Here is a 19140-nt window from a genome sequence, read left to right on the forward strand (position 1 = left end):
TTTTTATTTCTCTCTATTTTTTTAAAATTGAAATTTCTCCTCATGCCTCTATTGAACTCCCCTCAGTTACTCACAGAATCTGATTTTTCTTGTTTGGTGACAGCTCATTCTGGAGCCAGCCCTGGGCCAGATTCACTCTCTGTGGAATTCCTTGGTTCTGTTGAAATCAGTGGAATAAATCTGGAGTTTGTTCTGGTGTAAATTAAATAGAAACCTCCCTAATGTGATCAAGGAACTTAATATGTCCCCACTAAAAGGCAGATCCAGTTTATTCTTTTGATATTTACTTCTTATGATTTAATTGAAGGATGAGATTTTTTTCCCCATTCACGAATATCTAATTTTTAAATTATAAAATATAAAACATATATAAAACCTAAAGTGCACTTTGTTCAGTGGACTCTCACCTGAGAAGTCTGAGCACTCATCAATATCACTATTAATTAAAATTTAAATTAATTATGTGGCCAGATCCTTCAGAAGTTGGATTTTTCAATAATATTGTGAGTCATAAATAAGTCAGATATGAAAAAAAATTGTCCAGAGTGTAACTGAAAAATAAATATAATATTTTTGTAAGTGCTGTAACATCTGCTAATCTTCCTTGTATTTCTGCTGTCATGAAATTTGAAGTTCAGCCACCAGGCTTTCTTTGACACTTTTGAGCCCGTAGGATATTGTGAAATAGTTTGGAGTTATTTGTATGTTCATGTGTAAACATACCCTTGACATTTGTTTTTATCACCATCAATATTATTGTCATTGATACAGAAAAGGGGGATGAATGGGATATGCAAAAAATGCTACCAAGTGATATTATTATCAGTGATATTATTATATCATCAATATGATATAAAAACATCAATATGTTTTTATCATCATCAATATTATAATAATCATCACCAATTATTAAATTATTATCATTACTATAATTTTATAGTAATGATAATTATTTAATAATCAATAATATTATCCATATCTCCACGGAAAGAAAATCCAATCAAGACAGCTTAGACATAAGAGTTTTCATATTTTAATACTCTATTTAGAATATTTAAAATATTTTGCTGGTTTTCAGTTATATATTTGTTAGAATTTTTAATTTTTTCTCCTTTAAGCTAACAAACTGCTGTAATAACATCATTGTTTCCTTTCTTTGTCTCTCTACACAGTTTATTTCATGATGGCCCTGTCTGAACAAACAGATTTAGTAGAGTTGACATAAATATATAATATTGTGCAAAAAAGCTCAGGTACAAATGGTGCTAAATCCAAGCATTTTTAGGAAAACATGAGACAAAACCAAAGGACCGTGCTTGGAATCGCAGAGACAAAACCCTGAGTGTGCCCTGGCTAATTGTCACTGCTAAAATCTGATTTTATTTTGAATTTGCAGGCAGAACTGGGCACGCCGAGGCCGTCCGGGTGGTGTTTGAGCCACAAAACATCAGCTTTGAGCAACTGCTCAAGGTCTTCTGGGAGAATCATGACCCGACACAAGGTAGAGTGATGAGCGAGCCAGTATTTAATTATCTTACTAATTACAGCTGGGATAATTAGTGTTTGAGCTGCATGGAAGAGATGAACCTTGAAATCACACTGGAGCTCAGGAATATGATTGCAGACATTTATTGACAGAGAAAGAGAGGGAGAGGGAGAATGGGAGCACAGAAGCTCCGAGTGCCCCTCCTCCCTTACAGCTGCCTGGGCTGGGAAAATTCCCACAGAGTGGCACGGGAGACAATGGAAAATTCTCTTCAACTTTGATTATGACAATTTATTCTGTAATTTCTTTTGTCTCTTCAATTGGAGTGTATTTCTTTGCATCTTCAAAATTTCTATTATTCGATTCTATTTTCTTTTACATTACCTTATTTTAAAAATTTTATTTTATTTTGCTTTATTCTATTTTGCTTTATTTTGATTTTTTAAACCAAAATAAAAATTTTTTTTTTTAATTAAGAAAAATTAAAATATAAATTTTGCTTTATTTTGGTTTTATTTTACCTTATTATTTTATTTTATCTTATTTTAAAATTTTATTTTATTTTATTTTGCTTTATTTTGGTTTTTTAAACCAAAATAAAAATTGAAAAAAATAATTTAATTTAAAAAAATTAAAATATAAAAACCCCAAATTTTTGCTTTATTTTGGTTTTATTTTATTTTATTTTACCTTATTTTATTATTTAATTTAATTTTATTTTTATATTTTATTTCATTTAATTTAATTTCACTTTATTTCATTTCTACCCAGGCCCTTTATCCTTCATCATAACTTGGGATTTTACATATTTCCACAGTACTGAGTATATTTTGTGATTAGAAAAAGGGAGCAAAAAGGAGTTAGAGATGTTGTGCAGAGACACCAGTGGATCATTCTACCTATCTGCCTTATCCAAACCTTTGGATTTAATTTTCCTATTTGGCAGAGGTTTTTGTGCTGACAAGACCCACATCTGTGCAAACAGAAATGGGAAACTGTGTGCAGAAAACATTTTGCATGTTTATAGAGTTCCAATAAACCTCATCCCTTCTCCCATCTCCCAGAAACGCTGCACACAAGTAACTCATTTCAATATTTGAACAGCCATCGTAATTATGCCACTTGTTACCGCATCTGGGAACAAAAAAATTGCAGATGATACCTCCAAAATGTGATGCCATCCCAGGAAAGAGAAACTCAAAGAGGGACCCAGGGACTATTGTGGATTAAGTGTCTTCCACTGAGCCCAAAGTGGTTATTGCAACTTCTGCCTGTATGGAAAGGGCTTGAGTCAGGAATTTTCTGTCTGCAGGGCCAGGAAATCAGAACATTTTGTGCAGTTCCTCTGTTGCCATCCCAAGGATCTATGGAAATATTGCTGGGGGTTTGAAGAGGGGCAAAAAAAGGATATAGAGCCCAGAAAACTGCCCTAGTCCTGGGAATAGACACATGAAAGAGGGAGAACACCATGTCATGGAGGGGTGGGTTGGATATCAGGAAAATGTTCTTATTTTAGAGGGTGGTTGGGCACTGGAACAGCTCCCCAGGGAGTGGTCACAGGCCTGGGACTGCCAGAGCTCCAGGAGCATTTGGACAATGTTTTCAGGGACAGGATGGGATTGTTGGGGTGTCCTGGGAGACCCCAAGGAATTGGATGAACCATCCTGGTAGATCTCTTCCAACTCAGGATATTCTGTGATTTTATGATCAAGTCATCCCTGCAGGTTGTGACAGGTTGAGCACCTGACCCTGATAAACCAGAGCAAGCTGCAGTAGCTGGGAGCTGAAGTTTGGGAAGCTCCACTGTGGAATGAAGCAGCTTCACATCCCTCAGTGTAATTAAACATTGGAGTCTTTTTCCATCACCATCCTTTCGAGCCTTTCAGATGGGATAATCCATCATTTTAAAAGAGGGGCTTGATTCCAGTCAGGAGAAGGCATCCTGAGAATGTGTTATATGCAGTGGCCCATGCTGATGATTGATGAGCCTCCCTTTCCAGCCCCCTCCTTTAGAGCTGTGTTCAGGATAATTCATCTGCACAATTCCTGAAAAATTTGGAGCTCTGCCTTGAGAAAGGCCCCTTCCTGTGGCTGGGGGTTGGAACGAGGTGATCTTTAAAGTCTCTTCCAAACCTTTCTGGGATTGTGTGATTCTAAGACAATCTCCACCCTCAAATCACACTGCTGGGCCTTCCTGGTTTTCTTGTAGAGTTTACAAAAGAGTTTCTCTTCCTGTCCAGCCAGTTTTTGGTTTTAGATCATTTTGTTGCTCTTTTTTTTTTCTTTGGATTATCAGAAATTGGCCATCACCAGAGGGTGGCTTCTTTCTTTCAGGCTGGAGAAGAGAGTCTTCAGGGTGAAATTATTGAGGCCTTCCAGTACCTACAGGGAGCCTACAGGAAAGATGAAGAGGAATATTTACAAGGGCCTGGAGTGACAGGAAAAGAAGAATGGCTGCAAACTGAAAGGGAGTAGGTTTAGATGGGTTATTGGCAAGGAATTATTGGCTGTGAGGGTGCTGAGGCCCTGGCACAGGGTGCCCAGAGAAGCTGTGGCTGCCCCTGGATCCTTGGAAGTGTCCAAGGCCAGGTTGGACAGGGCTTGGAGCACCCTGGGATGGTGGAAGGTGTCCCTGCCCATGGCAGGGGGTGGAATGAAATGGGCTTTAAGGAATCCACCATCTCCCTGGGAAGCCCCTTCCAACATCTAATCACCTTTTCCATGACTCTTATGGGCGGGCTGTTTTGATACATCAGGACAATTGGTCCAGGTGTCTCACTCATATATTTGGATTCATCCTGATTGCCAGAGCTGGGAACTGATGGTCAGGAATTTATGATTCTTCATCTTCCAGGTGTGAGGAATGGATTTCTGCTGAAGTAATTTCGACAACACCCACCTAATAAATCTTTTGCCATGTCTGTATTCTTGACTTTGGCAGTGGTTCGGCTCAGCCTGTGGCCTACTGAGAACAGGGACTGAAGGATTCAGGGTTTTAGGATGACTGAAGTTCATTATCTGGGCATACTGCTATGTGGATGAAGTTTAGTAATTGTGATAACAGGTCAGATAAACTCGTCAGCTGAATTTATGATCCTTTCTGGCTCTAAACCAAAGTAAAATCATGACATTATGTCTTTATATCCTCACACAACTGAGGTTCAGCACCGTTCCAGTCTGCGCTTTCAGAAGAAAGCTGGATGTGGCAGATGTGTGATTCACTCTTAGATTTCTGGCAGCTGGGAAGCATCACCTAATTAGCCCAGGCAAGAGGCCGTGCTAATGTGGCTGAATTCCTTCTGGGAACGAGCTCCTGTCTCCATGTGACACCCAGCCCTGGAGATACCCAAGAACTTCACAACCGTCTCAGGCATCTCTGTGGCATGGAAGTGCTTGGTGGAAACACTCCCAAACCTTCATCTAAGCTTGGATAACAGAATTTCCATGTGGTTCTTCCATAATAATTTGCCAAAAGTGAGACCATCACTTTACCCCTGGAAAAGATGGAATTGTTCTCAGAAGACTTTGCATGCCCCAGCCCTGCATGGGTTGCTTTACCTGGGTATTTTTGTGGTGCCTTAATGCTGTACCAGGGGAGGTTGGACACCAGGAGGAATTTCTTCATGGAAAGGACTGTCAAACTTTGGAAGGGGCTGTCCCCTTCCTGTTGGCGTTCCCATCCCTGGAAGTGCCCATGGAACATTGAAACTGCATGTGGCACTCGGTGCTCTGCGCTGGTAACGAGATGGAGACTGGACTTAATCTTGGAGGTCTTTTTCAACCTAAATGATTCTGTGATTCTGTGATATTGTTGGTCTAATCTCAGTCCAAGAATTTTGCAAAGCTCTTCACACCCCATTCATATTTCTTGATTTGAGAAAAACCTGAACCACAAGGTCCCAATGTCAAATTTCTGTTTTGTAGGGTGGGGATGGTGGGAGATCTCTAAGTTGGGATTGTTTCTTTGCCTCGATTTGTACCTATTCCCTGCTTTTAGCTGGCTGTGGGAAATGTGGCTTTATGTAAAGACACTGGAAGTGAGAGTTCCCTCTCTGACCTGCAATGTTTTTCTCCTTTGTGGTTGAGCTGTGTGCCCACAGTGAGTTTTATTCAGGCAGCCTTGTGGGAATGCAGGACTCAGTTTTCCAATGAGAAGATTTTGACTACGAAGGTAAATGAGATGATTTCTTATTCATAAAATCCCGCACAATCTTTGGGTGAATCCAGTGTCTCATACAGCAAGTGCTGAACTTCTTGAGTACAGCTATCATTCAAAAATACAGAAGCTCAGTGTGTTTTATCTTTTTCCAGAATTTGGGGTAACACCATTTCACCTCTTCTACCTCCAGCACAGATAATGGATTTATCTCATTGTTCTCATGTCATTAAACATCAAATGTGTACATTCTGTGGCAGATTAAGACCTTTCAGTATTGGTTTAGTTGGTACCAGGTTGCTGAAGAATACAGATTACCAGTCCCATCATTCATCATTGTATGAGTGTATTAATATTCAAAAACTCCTTCTTTCCAAGCAGTTGTCCTTTAGAAGAGACTGACACCTCACTGGGATTCAAATTGTCCCTGGGAAGGAGCCTGGCTCTTGTTTAGGGAAGCTCTGGAGTGCACAGAAGTCAATTGAAAAGCAGGAACCTTTGATCAAATCAAACAGTTGAAAGAAATCCTCCCCAATGAGCATCTCCAAAGTGTGGGGCCCTGACAAAGTCCTCCTGACTGTTAATTTAGGCTCTGTTTTATAATTCATTAGATTTGGGAGACTGAAAAAGCAACAAACAACCCCCTGACTTCTGCCAAGTGGCATATGGCTGTCATCTCTGCTCAGCCTCCAGTGCCCTGCTCAGCATTTCTGCTCTCCCAGGGATGAGCTGATCTATAAGAGGATTGCTCTGGATGGCTCTGTAAGGGCTCGAGATGTTGTTTCTCTGTCATTGATACAGAAAAGGGGGATGAATGGGATATGCAAAAAATGATACCAAAAAAATCTTTGTAGGTAATTTTATTTTTTAATGTTTGCAGAGGTGTAGGGCAAAGTCTGTATTGCCTGTTTTTTTTAATGGGGCCATCCTCAGAGCTTTCCAGATTTTTTAGATTGTAAGCTTGACTATCTCCTTAAAGTTGCACCCTGACCATGGTCCTGCTGTCACCTCCTTGCTGCCTATACACAGGGACTTGTACTTTCAGCCCATCAGTTTTGTGCCTCTTCTGTCGTGTCACAATTTCTGTAAAGTAATATTTGACTTCCCTGTTAGGAAAAAGGGTGATTTTCTCCTCTCTCCCCGACCTTTCAGCCAGATACAAGCTCTTTGTTTGTGTTGACTCTGGCAATCACAAAGTTCTCTGCTCAGGCTGAAAATTAACCCTGCATGAATGGAAGTGAAACGTGGTTTCCAGCCAGGATTTAAATTGCCAGGAGCAGGGATGCTGGTGGGATCACCCTTCTGGCATCAGCACTGACCTGCAGTGCCTGAGCCAATTCCAAACCCTGCTGCTGTGCTCCTGGTTGGGGAGGAATGTGTCATGTTGCATCAGATCAGGAAGTTTGGCTGCTCTTTGTGGGGTGTCAGAAACTATTTCTCCCAGACCTTTGGAAAAATCAATCTGATACCAGAGAAGAGTGTTTGGTGTGGTGCAAATATGAGTCCTGTAAAGAGCTTTAATCTTGAGATTCTCCTGACCTGTGTGTGGGTGAAGCCCTTTATCTGTCAGGGATTTCAGCCAGTTCAAGGTGACTTTAAAGAAAGGCTCCTTCTTGCTTTCATGGTCTGTACCAAAGTCAAGCAGACAACAAGACTAATTTCTTTTAAGAGCAGCCTGGTCTAGTGGAAAGTGTCCCAATCCATGGCAGGAGATGGAACAAGGTAATCTTTCAGGTCCTGTTGAACCCAAACCATTCTGTGATGCTGTGAAAACGTGTTTGGGAGAAATGGAAAATCCACTTGTCTCCTTCAGCTCTGCTCCTTCCTGAGCACAGTTTGGGTATTTCTGTTTGTTTGGGTAGTTCTGCTCCCCACATTCCTCAAAAGTACCCAATCATTCCAGCCCACAGGAAACAATTCAGGTACAGCTACAATTCCTTGTGGTGAGTGCCTGTTGTCCATAAATCCCATAATTTTTCATTCCTTCTGCCTTTCTGTTTGGATTTTTGAGTTAGTAGCAGAGAGGAAGCCAGTTTTGGTTCACTCCACAGTTTTGGTCACTCTGACCACAGGGTGAAGGACAAACCTGTGGCCACTGCTGCTCAGGGGCTGCTGGAATTTCATCTCCAGCCTTGTAGATCCTTTGTGAATACCCAGAGAACCAAAGTCATTGTAGGGCATCTCATTCCCCCTTTCCTGTCAGGGACAAGCCCTTATCTTGCCTGTGTTTGTGCAGCAAATGTAAGCAGGGCTGATGTTTTTCCAGCAGTTGAGGACCATCTGTCCTACAACAAACTCATCACCTGCCAGACTTGCTCAGAACGTCTCTCAGTCCATATGTCTTGTGTATCCACGACAAAGAAGAAATGTAGGAGCCATTTCTCCTCCCTGTGACCTTCCAAACATGCTGGCATTTAGCCTTGGTGCTGATACAGGAGTTATCCAGATTAATATCTGCTTTTTGTTGTGCTGACCCAGTTTGCTTGCAGAGGGGATATTTATTTCTCCCCAGCTTTGAAGGCCTGTACTTTTTTTAGACATTGCATAAGGAATCTATCATCTGCAAATAATTAAAATTAGACACTAGAAATGACATTGTGTTGCTAATGAGCAGATGTGTCTACTTATACCAGTGGAAGAACAGCTGTACACATAAAAAACGCTGCAGCCACCCTAAACCAACATTTGGTATTCTGCTACAGGCCTGGAACTCCATTTGGAGATTAAAGGCAAAAAAAGAATCTCTCATTTTTATGTTTTGCCTTTACATTTTTGTAACTCGCTTCCCTTTTATAATTTGAGTGAGATTTGTGAGTCTCAGATTAAAGCACCTTTGTCATGTATTTCAAACGTTATAAAGAGCCTTGATGGTCTCAGCATTATTACAAGGTGTAACAAAAACCAGTAGAAATACGAAATCTATTGTCACCAGGCATATTAAATATATTCAAAATAGAATTACCAGCCCCTCGGGGAGCCATTCTTGGTCCAATACTCCTCAATATTTTCATTAATGACTCGGAGGATACAGTGAAGAGGATGCTAATTAAATCAGTGGTACAGACATTGCTGGGAGGCTCTTGAAGGAAGCAAATAAAGCACAGCCCTGTGTGAATAAATTACCAAAAGCCATGGAAATCGATGTGCCAGGACACAATAAAGATAAATGTGAGGTGGTTCCTGCAGGGATGGACACTCAAGAGTAGAACTGGGTTGTTTGATAGGAGTCTTTCTGTTGTCTTCTTCTAATTCCTTCTCTTTCCAGTGAAATCCCAGTGGTGGGACAGTTGATTGATGGTGATTCATCCCACCAGCTATGAATTTAGTCCCCTGCCCAAAACCACCTCCAAAATACCTGTGGTCTGGGTTTTTCTAAAGTAGCAAAGTCCTTGCCAGAGTTGTACTTTGGAAATGCAGCTTCATCTCCTTCCTGAACTGAAGTCTTGTGTTTTGTTGTTGTTCCCACTCTTTGTGTTTCTCCAGGAGTAAACAGGCATTAAAAATAAATTGGTGTTATTAGGCTGCTTTGCATCCCCAGGAATTTCAGCTGCTGTGCCCTAATTTGCACGTTAGACTCTTCTTATCCATATAAATTAGAATAGACTTTTCCTGACCTATATTTGCAGTTTAGGAGATGATGTTTTCCCTGCATCTTTCTTAATGAAGGGGATTATTAACCAGAGCAGTGGTTTGCTGAGGTGGGCTGAACACTTTGCATTTTGAAGTGAGTGCTGCTGAATCAATTCTGGCTCAAGGGCAAAAGTCCTTCTGGGCTCTGAATTCCTCATTCAACTGCTTTTAGGTTCTTTATTTTACACCTGACAAGAATGTGTGGACCATTCCCCCAGAACTACTGAAAACTAAAACTCTGACACTGTAGGAAACATGAATCCACCTGAGGGAGGTGAGGTTTATACTGGAAGAATGAGATTATATTTTTTATATATATATATAAAAAATAAAGATATTTATTTTATATTATAAAATAAAATATCATGTGGGTCCCTTCCAACTCAGAATATTCTGTGACTCTGTGATATAAGAATTAGATGATCTTTAAAGGTCCTTTCCAACCCAAACCATTCCATGACGCCGTGGATCTATCCATGAAGCCAATGGGAATGTGGTGGGAATAACAGCATCTAAATTTTCGTGTGTTTGTAGAATTAGGAGAGGGCAACCTTAGAAAGTCTTTTTCTGCAGAATTTTTTGATGGATTGCTCCTAATCCTTAGGCAAGGGAAACAATAGATGAAGTCAAAACAAAGAGATACCAAACATTGTTTTCTTCTTCAAATAATAGTGAATTTACTGTACTTGGGTCTGGAAATCTGAGGCACTGAAGCGTGGCATCATTAATCATAGTTTATGGTGATTATTAGTAGGCTTTTAATCTTTGTTTTCGTGTATAATTAGGTACAAGAGGTCAAAGCTGACTCTCTTCTGAACAACAATATTTTCAATGAATGACTGTTTTTCTCTGCTTGCAATTTCCTTGTGCATATTTATAGGAGCACACTTGTCTGTGTTTTGAGAGAGCAGTGTCCCATGAGCTTATCTGCTGATAAAAGCAAATGACAACACTATTATTTTTATTATCACTAATTATTTTTATTACTATCGCAACAGCACCTGGTGGATCAGAGTGGGTTTGGATTCGTAGTGCTGGCAAATGCCTAAATTGAGGCAAGGCACTAATGAACAGCACATAAATGAAGAGAAAGGAGAAGGCACATGAAGAAAACAACAGCAAATCTGTGTGGTTCCATAGCTGAGCCCGTGTGGTAACTCCTCTGAATCCCTGCATTTTTTAATTATGTTTTTCCCCATTATCAGTTGTTGTCCAGTTTTTTGTACCATCACAGCAAAGTTAAGCCCTGAAGAAAATCAGCAATGAGGGCCCAGTTCTGGTGCCAAAACAGAAGTGCCTTCGCCATATCAGCTGCTTTTGGGTATTATCCCTGTTTTCCAGCGGTTAGAAAATGTGGAGCTCAGTTCTGCCTTCTGTCATATCCTCCAGTCTCTTCCACACATCCCTGCTGCATGCATTTTATTGGGGATTGCAGGCTATCAGAATCTCCAGGCAGGCTTGTCTCACCAGCACAGCCAGGAAGGATAAAGGCTGAGCTAAATCCACTTAAATTTAGATTTTTCCATGGGCATGGAGGGGCTCAGCTGCCACGGGTGTGGGAAGAGCTGGACAACACAGTTGACTCAAATGAGGCATCAATGTTTGGTCAGTTTTGGTAGCATAAACCAAACCTCAGTTCCAGCTTCACCAATAAATATTAATCAAAATTTCATTCCCTTCCCATATTCATAGAATTGTGGAATTGTCTTGAGTTGGAAGGGATCTTAAAAGCTATCACATGGGCAGGGACACCTCCCACTATCCCAGGTTGATCCAAGCTCTGTCTAACCTGGCCTTGGAGACTTCCAGGGGCAGCCACAGCTTCTCTGGGCACCCTGTGCCAGAACCTCCCCACCCTCACAGCCAAGAAATCCTTCCCAAATCCCTCTATCCCTGCCCTCTGGCAGTGTGCAGCCATTCCCTGTGTCCTGTCCCTCCATCCCTTGTCCCCAGTCCCTCTCCAGCTCTCCTGGAGCCCCTTTAGGCCCTGGAAGGGGCTCTGAGCTCTCCCTGGATCCTTCTCTTCTCCATGTGAACACCCCCAGCTCTCCCAGCCTGGATCCACAGGGGCTCCAGCCCTTGGAGCATCTTTGTGGTTTCTTCTGGAGTTTCTCCAACAAGTTGAGGTTCATCCAGTTCCCAGGCAGATTTTTAAGAGAAAGTACCTCTGGAAAACCCTAGTGCCTATTTATGGCAGAAAAATGTCTAAAATCCTGCCTAAACCAAATCATTTACCTTTTGATTAAAGTGAAGTTCAAGTTTGATTAAAGCAAAAGTCCCCTACAATAAGTTTAGTGCCATTAAGGATGATTTATGTGCATAATTCACTGTTCTATTCATCTGTTCTGTGCACTACTGGTAAATATGAATTTTCAATTAACAATTAGAAATGGATTAACACTTTTGCCTGCCAGTGGTACTTGAGTTAACACTTGAGCTTTGTTGCACTCATCCAAAGCAAACCTGTGAGTGGTTTTTTTCTGGGTTCAGGTTGATGATGCGCTTCCTTCAAAGGTCAAAGAGCATTCAAAAATGCATTGGTACATTGTTATATCTGAGGGAATTAATAAATAATGAATATACGGGGAACTTTTCTTCTAAACCAAGTCTTCCTGGAGAATTTCTAGTTTTTAAAAATATGTATAAAATATTTGAAGTGTTAGAGGAGCAGAATTGCCCCTGCAATGTGAATCATGGAATGGTTTGGCTTGGAAAAGACCTCAAAGATCTATTAGTGCCAAAAGAGGACCAAAATCAATGTTTCCTCCTTGACACTAAAAAGTGTGTATGTTGAAAACTTTCTAAACCTTGTTGACAGTGCAAAACTTCTCTTTATTATGTACAAGCTCATTAATTCTTTTAAACCTCCTGAAGAAACTATTTTCTGTTGAATTTATACTTCCTGCACCGTGGCACCTTGAAAATCATCCAGAGCTCTCAATGCACAGTACTGTAACAAAATTCTTTCCTATTAACATTTTTCTCCTTTAATCATGTGCCATAAAGAGTTTTACTTTCCCCTGGCAACTTTTAAGCTGTATGGATGTAATCATTAGAGTGAGTGATGACATCAAGCCAGGCTGACATGGTGCCATTGATTTTTACTAAATAATGATATGATGAGCTGGAAGAAGGAGTTTTATTAGTCTTAACTCAGCAAGGATTGATTGGGGAGAAGAAAATGACCAATCCTATCTCAGGTTGCTGCAGGTATAAGAAAATAAGTGACAGCTGCAGAAAAGTCTATAAATCACAGGGAAAAATTATGATAAAAATAAGAGCTATGAACTGCCCTTTAAAATTTCACTGGATGGCAGAGAAGAGTCGAAGAGACCTCAGCCATTTATCTCCATTATGCCTGGGATCCTCCGAGAATAGCAAAGTTGACGGATGATGCCATTACCTTTTTTTTATTATTTTTAAATGGAGGCAAGATAAGGAGTGGTGTATAAGTGTTACTTTCAAGTCATTAGAGGGTTGAGTCTTTGAAAGAATTCCTTGATTTAGCCAATGAAATAAAGTGTCTTTTGCTTTAGCTTTCTGTAGGTAATGTATTAAACACTGGCTTTTTGGAAACAAATCTGCTTGTTTGCAGTTTCTGAAGAAAAAAAATAATAGTACTGGGAAATATCTTTTTTTATTAATCAGAGAATCACAGAATGGTTTGGGTTGGAAGGGAACTTAAACATCATCCCATTCTACCCCCTGCCCTTGAGCAGAGACACCTTCCGCTATCCCTGGTTGCTCCAAGTCTTGTCCAGTCTAGCTTTGGGCACTTCCAGGGATGGGGATTCCATATTCCAGTCCATATTCCAGTCATTCAAACCAAAGGAGAGCCAGAATTTATTGCTCTGATGCCAAAGAATGTGAAAAAGACCAAAACTAAATAATTCCTACCCAGGTGTATCAGAAGATACCAAAGTGTTGGTAAGAAAGGGATTTTTAGAGCCATTTCTTTGCCTATTATCTACACTTGGGCAAATATCAGCTTTCCCAGTGGCAGTGTGTTTGTATTCCATGGCAGTCTCAACCTGGGAACTGTTCCTTTGATAGGATCTGGGAGCTCATCACAGCCCTCTTCTCTCCAGCCACCATCCTCACACAAATTTCCATTTCATATACATCAGAGCTCAGCTCTTGGGGGCGTTTTGTGGTTAATTGGTGCCCTGGGCTCTGCTGGCACAGTGAGGACATTTTATGTTCTCCAGAGTGGTCAGGGCCGAGCTCTGCTGAGACGCTTTGGTCAGCCAGAGGGAAATTCCTGAATATGATCCATGCCCAACATCTGAACATGTTTGGAGCTGCAGATGCCCTCATCTACTCTGATTCTCCAGAGAGAAAAATTTACAACAACAACTCAATGCTCACACAGGATCTGGGCTGTTGGATTTTGGACTTTTTCATACTTTGGCACCACACAACCATATCCAAACCCCACATTTTTTTGTCTTTTGCCAGAGAGGTGCAAATTCTCTGCTTTTCTCTCTGTTCTAAAATCAGCCTCTCTGTCAAAGCACCTCTTTGACAAGAGGATTTCTGGCTGTTCCTGGCACATCAGCTGATTTTCTTTGTTCCAGGCCTCACCTGTGACTGCCAGGCTATTTCCTCAGAGGTCTGTTTGTCCCTTTTCGTGCTGGATGTGTTCCTGATCACCTGGTCAGGGACACAGGATTTGCCTTTTCCCGTCTCTGTCTTGCCCCACTGATATTACTAAAGGAGATTTGGATGAGAACAATTCCTTCATGGAAAGGGTTGTCCAGCCCTGGCACAGCTGCCAAGGGTAGGGGTGGTGTCCCCTTTCCTGGAGGAATTTAAAATCCATGTAGATGTGGCACTTGGGGACATGGATCAGTGGTGGCCTTGGCAGTGCTGAGGGAGGGTTGGACTTGGTGATCTCTGAGGCCATTTCCGCCCTCAGCGATTCTCTGATTCCTCAGGGTTAATAAATTTTCTTACCAACTTTAAGAAGGAATCTGTTTTTCATCTCAGTCCTGAATGAAAGGAAGGTTCAGGTCCTACTGAAAGATTTCCTTATTATCCCTGAGGAAAAGATTGATCTCCTGGAGCTACCCTAAAACCTATCCCTAAACTGGCAGGTTTTGCTCATGGCAGGGGATGGCACTGGGTGATCTTTAGGGTCCTTCCTAACCCAAACTGTTTCATAATTCTATGAAAATGTATTTCCTGTAAGTGGAGCTCTTAGGAGTGGAATGTGGCTTTAGGTGCATTGTTCAAGAGATAAATGCTCTTTATTGCTTGGATGTTGTCTTATTTCCCACCTGGATTTTGGATACTTTGACTTTCAATTGCCCTTCCAAGTTAAACAACTTTGGCAAGACTGAAGAGCCTCATTTCTCTGTTTTTTTTCTCCTCTAGAAATGTATTTTTAATTTAGAGTCAGTTCTCCTCTTAACCTTCTCTTCAATAAATTAATTAAGCTGACTGGCTCTCAGATATTATGTCATGGTGGCACATGCAGATATTGAATAATCTGATTTTTTCACTCAGAGCATGTGCACTTGAGCTCATACCAAACTTGCACTCCTAAATTCATGCTGGAAACCAGCACCCTCTGTAGTGATCCTCCATTTAGAGAGATTTTTGTAATCTTCTCCCTAGTTGGTTGTTAAACAGTTTGTTAAGCAATAAATAGATTTGCAGAATGTTAATGCTTAAGCTCAAGCATCAATCAGCATTAACATATTCTGGCAAAATTAAAGCTTTCCTGGCCTGTCCTCATTTTATCCCAAATTGGCTTTACCAGAGCTCCCTGTCACCCTGGAAGAACTTCCAAGGGAATGAGCAAAATATATCCTCTGGTGGCACTTGCCACTATTAAGTATTGATGAAGACCATTGTTATTGTTTATATTGTAATAATACATTTTAACAGCTAAAAAATAATCCAAATCATCAGAAAACTCCAGAAGATGTTTTGGAATTAGATTCTTTCATGTAACTGTTGGTCATTGAATGGAATTTTTGTCCTTATACATATTTTAAAATAATTTTGTGTCTTGTTTTTCATTAATATTTCAGGCAGTTTTTGTTTGTTTATTGTACTTCCCTTTAAATCATTTTTTTCTTGCCCTGGGGAGTCCAAGAGGGATAAATCCATGATTTAATGAGGAGTAGTGAGTTGATGGCATTTTTTCCCTCCAGTACCCCAGACTCTTTCTCTACCCTCTGTCCTTTGCCAGGGGGGTATCAGGACATCCATTTCCTTTTCCATTTCATCTCCACAATTCTGACACTTGATGGGAATCCTCAGAGGGGCTTCTGCAGCCTGGTGGCAATCCTAACGCCAATCCTGATGATTTCCAATTTTTCTTGGATTGCAGCTTTTTGGGAGGACTCTGTGTGCTGGTGTGGATGGACATGAGTGTTGGAGAGTTTTGTTCAGACATGGCTTATAGAAAAAGGCCGTGATCATATACAGCTGGTTAAAAAGTAAAAGGCAGCTGTAAGCAGCAAGTTCTCAGGCTTTTTCCTTAAACAATAAACACCGTGTCCTTGGCTAAGTGATGAGAAAAACATGGTGGAAAACATGGAGTCTTTGAAGGGTGCTCAATAACAAGTCAACAGCAGGATGAGAAAAACAAGTATTAGCCTCAACAAGAAACCACAGGTGTTAACAGCAAAGGAGGGGTTGGCATGTAATCTGTAACCAATGATGAGCTCGGGTTTTGCGATTTGCTTAATTAACACTACTATAAAAGTGTGTAAGCTGGATCAATAAATCGGAGATCAATGTTCGTCAATCGGATGTGGTCGTCTCCCTTCACCTTCCTCACATGGGAAAGTGAAAAAGTTGGAGTTTCTTAAGCAAAGTCAAAATTAGCACATTTTGTTCCAGCAAAGCATAAAGTCGGGTTCTTGAACACAAAATTGGGAAGAGGGGGAGAAAGGCAGTGATAACAAAGCTGCCAATGCTGCTGCAGAAGCGCATGTCCAGAGAATTCTTGATGCTAAAGCTGCTCTGAGGCTGTTTGAGTTTAGGGAATGATCCACAGCAAAGCTGGCTGTGGAGATTGGGAATGGGAATGGGAATGGGAATGGGAATGGGAATGGGAAAGAGCAGTGGCTTCCCAGGACTGCAGTGCCAAACCAGATCTGGGCTGGTCACCTGAGGGGACAGTTGTGACCTCTCTGCTTTGACCCAGTGTTTTGTAGCATTTCAGGGAAAATCCATCCCATATTTTGCAAATTTGTACATGAACGATTTCATACATCGGGCCTTTTGAAGGGGTTACACATATCAGCAGAAATATCACAGAATCCTGGTGCCAAAATTGTCCATCCAGCCTGGTCTTGAACTCCTTCAGGGATGGGAAGTCCACAAACTCTCTGGGGAGCCTGTCCCAAAAATAACTATTTTTCTCCAAAAGTATGTTGTACCTCTCTCCCACTAAGCTGTATTCCCACAGCACAAGAAAGATTATTAGCACTTGATAAAATCAACATTTTTCTGGGTAACCATTTGCATGGTCCAAAATCAGAGTTTTTTAAGAGCACCATGATTACAGATTAATTATTTAAGGTTTGACATCTGTATTTGACTATTGTGTGATGGAACAAAATCATAAAATGCTCATATTTTATTTCCATGACATGTAAAAGGACATATCAGTATTGAATCCCTTTAGGACTCTTTAACCAAAGACTTGGACTCCCTAAAACTCCCTGCTGAGTGTGTATGGCAGAAACTGTGCTGAATTTACTGGGAGGTGTCCCATGGCAGGGGGTTGGAATGAGATGAATTTAAAGGTCTCTCTCAACCCAAGCCAACCCAATCCAACCCAGCCAACCCAACCCAACCCAATCCAACCCAACCCAACCCAGCCCAACCCAACTCAACTCAACCCAGCCCAACCCAGCCAACCCAACCCAACCCAGCCCAACCCAACCCAACCCAACCCAGCCCAACCCAACTCAACTCAACCCAGCCCAACCCAACCCAGCCCAATCCAATCCAATCCAATCCAATCCAATCCAATCCAATCCAATCCAATCCAATCCAACTCAACCCAAGCCAACCCAATCCAACCCAGCCCAATCCAGCCCAACCCAACCCAACCCAACCCATGCAGGGATTCTGTGGGATGGGGAGGTTCTGGACTTCTCCCAGCCCCCAGGGAAGGAGGGAAGCTGATCCCCCTGCCTTGTGTCCCCCCAGGGATGCGGCAGGGGAACGACGTCGGCACTCAGTACCGCTCGGCCATCTACACCTATTCCCAGGAACAGATGGCAGCTGCCCTGAGATCCAAGGAAGAATATCAGAAGGTAACACTGGGCAGGGGGTGGAATGGCTTCAGCTGTGAGCACAAGGTCACAGATGGCACCAATTAACACAAAATCACTCCCTGTGTGTTGCACTCTCCGTGCTGCTGTTGCAGCTCCTCAGTCCAATGCCCAACTTACATCATAGTTGCTTTAAATTCAAACTTTTAGGAATTTTTTTATGGTGTGAGTAATTTTATAACCATGCAGAAAGAGAAATAGCTCCTTGTGCAGAGATATTTTGAGTCTCTTCTACAGATTTATTTAATGTGGGTTCACCAGAACAGAAATCTGTGAACTTAAAGCTATTCAAACTTCTCTGGACCCCAAACCCTGAAGGGTGAACCCAAAATCCCAGATCCAAGAGTTCCTGAACATTGCTGATCAATCACTGAGCTGGATAACTCAGGATCACCCACCTGATGCTTATAAGATGCTTCTATCAAGCCTTTCCATAAATGTCTTGGGTGAGGTGTGACAGCCTGTGACTTATTGAGAGTGTTTGTTGTGACACAAGGATTTGTGTGAGGGAACATCCACCAATTCCCTTTCTTACACTGAGTTTTTCCCTGTTTTTTGGGGAGAATGGATTCTGTCTCTTCCCTGCCACTTCGTTATTTAAGTAAAGGCAGAGGGATTAGCATCCTGCAGTGCTGTTGCACTGTGGTGCTGCCCAGTGCTCTGCAAAACCCAGATTCTGCAGCAGAAAAATATTAAATTATTCTAATTTATATGAAAAAAACCTCCACTCATCTGGGACATCAGGGCAGTAAACTTTATTGGTACCAAAAGACAACCAGTGTTCATTATATTTAATTATGCAATCACCTCACAGGTGTTATGTTAAAGAACCAGGAATTTGGGTGAATATTTGATGTGAAAAGTAAAAAGCACTTTTTATATCAGCCAGAAGGCCCCAAAAGGCAGCAGATTGTTTTTTACCGGTGTGGGTATGACTGGGTGAGCTCCTAGGACTGGTTCCTACTTGAAATTGGAATTATTTTGAGTGCAAAGAGGTGCTCAGGACTGCAGGTAAGTGATTTCCAGATCTGATAACTGTGTGTGTAAATGAAGTGCTCAATGACTTCTATTTGTTTCTGATAGGGGTAAGTCACTCTTGCAGATGTTTATCTGGTGGTTTTGGAAGACATTTATCATTCAGAAGTTCTTTTTACTCATTATTTACCTCAGATCCACTGCTTTTCCAAATTCCTTTTATTCCTTTCCTTTAGCATCTGATGACCAACATCACCCTACAAATCTTACAGCTTTAATTTGCTTTCCCAACTCTATTATCCTCTGCTGTTATTTGTCATTAAATAAATACTGACATGAGAGCAAAATTGCCATGTGTGAGATTGCAATATGATATTACAGAAATTTCCATCATCAAATAGATTTCCTTAATGGCACCATTTAAAATTTACCTACTTTGAAAAGTGTGTGTAATTAGTACATTTATATAATTAGGCACAACTGTAAGTGAGCACATGTAGAGTTTGTTTTTGCACTGAAGTGGGGAAGGAAGGGACGGTGTTGCCAGCTAAGGAAACCCAGCAAATATGCACTGAAATTCCTCAGGGATGTGT

At 41.2% G+C, this 19140-nt stretch overlaps 1 protein-coding gene across 2 annotated transcripts in view; it reads left to right on the plus strand.

Annotated features, from left to right (window-relative positions):
• Window positions 1-19140, plus strand: part of MSRA (methionine sulfoxide reductase A) — a 242287-nt gene that overhangs the window by 142261 nt on the left and 80886 nt on the right. For both annotated transcript variants that reach the window (XM_058020270.1, XM_058020272.1), the window contains exons 4-5: window positions 1397-1501; window positions 17448-17554. In XM_058020270.1, coding sequence (XP_057876253.1) covers window positions 1397-1501; window positions 17448-17554 — 212 coding nt within the window. The remainder of the gene's footprint in view (window positions 1-1396; window positions 1502-17447; window positions 17555-19140) is intronic.

This window comes from Melospiza georgiana, chromosome 3 (assembly GCF_028018845.1).
Source record: "Melospiza georgiana isolate bMelGeo1 chromosome 3, bMelGeo1.pri, whole genome shotgun sequence".
NCBI classification, from domain to species: Eukaryota; Metazoa; Chordata; class Aves; order Passeriformes; family Passerellidae; genus Melospiza; species Melospiza georgiana.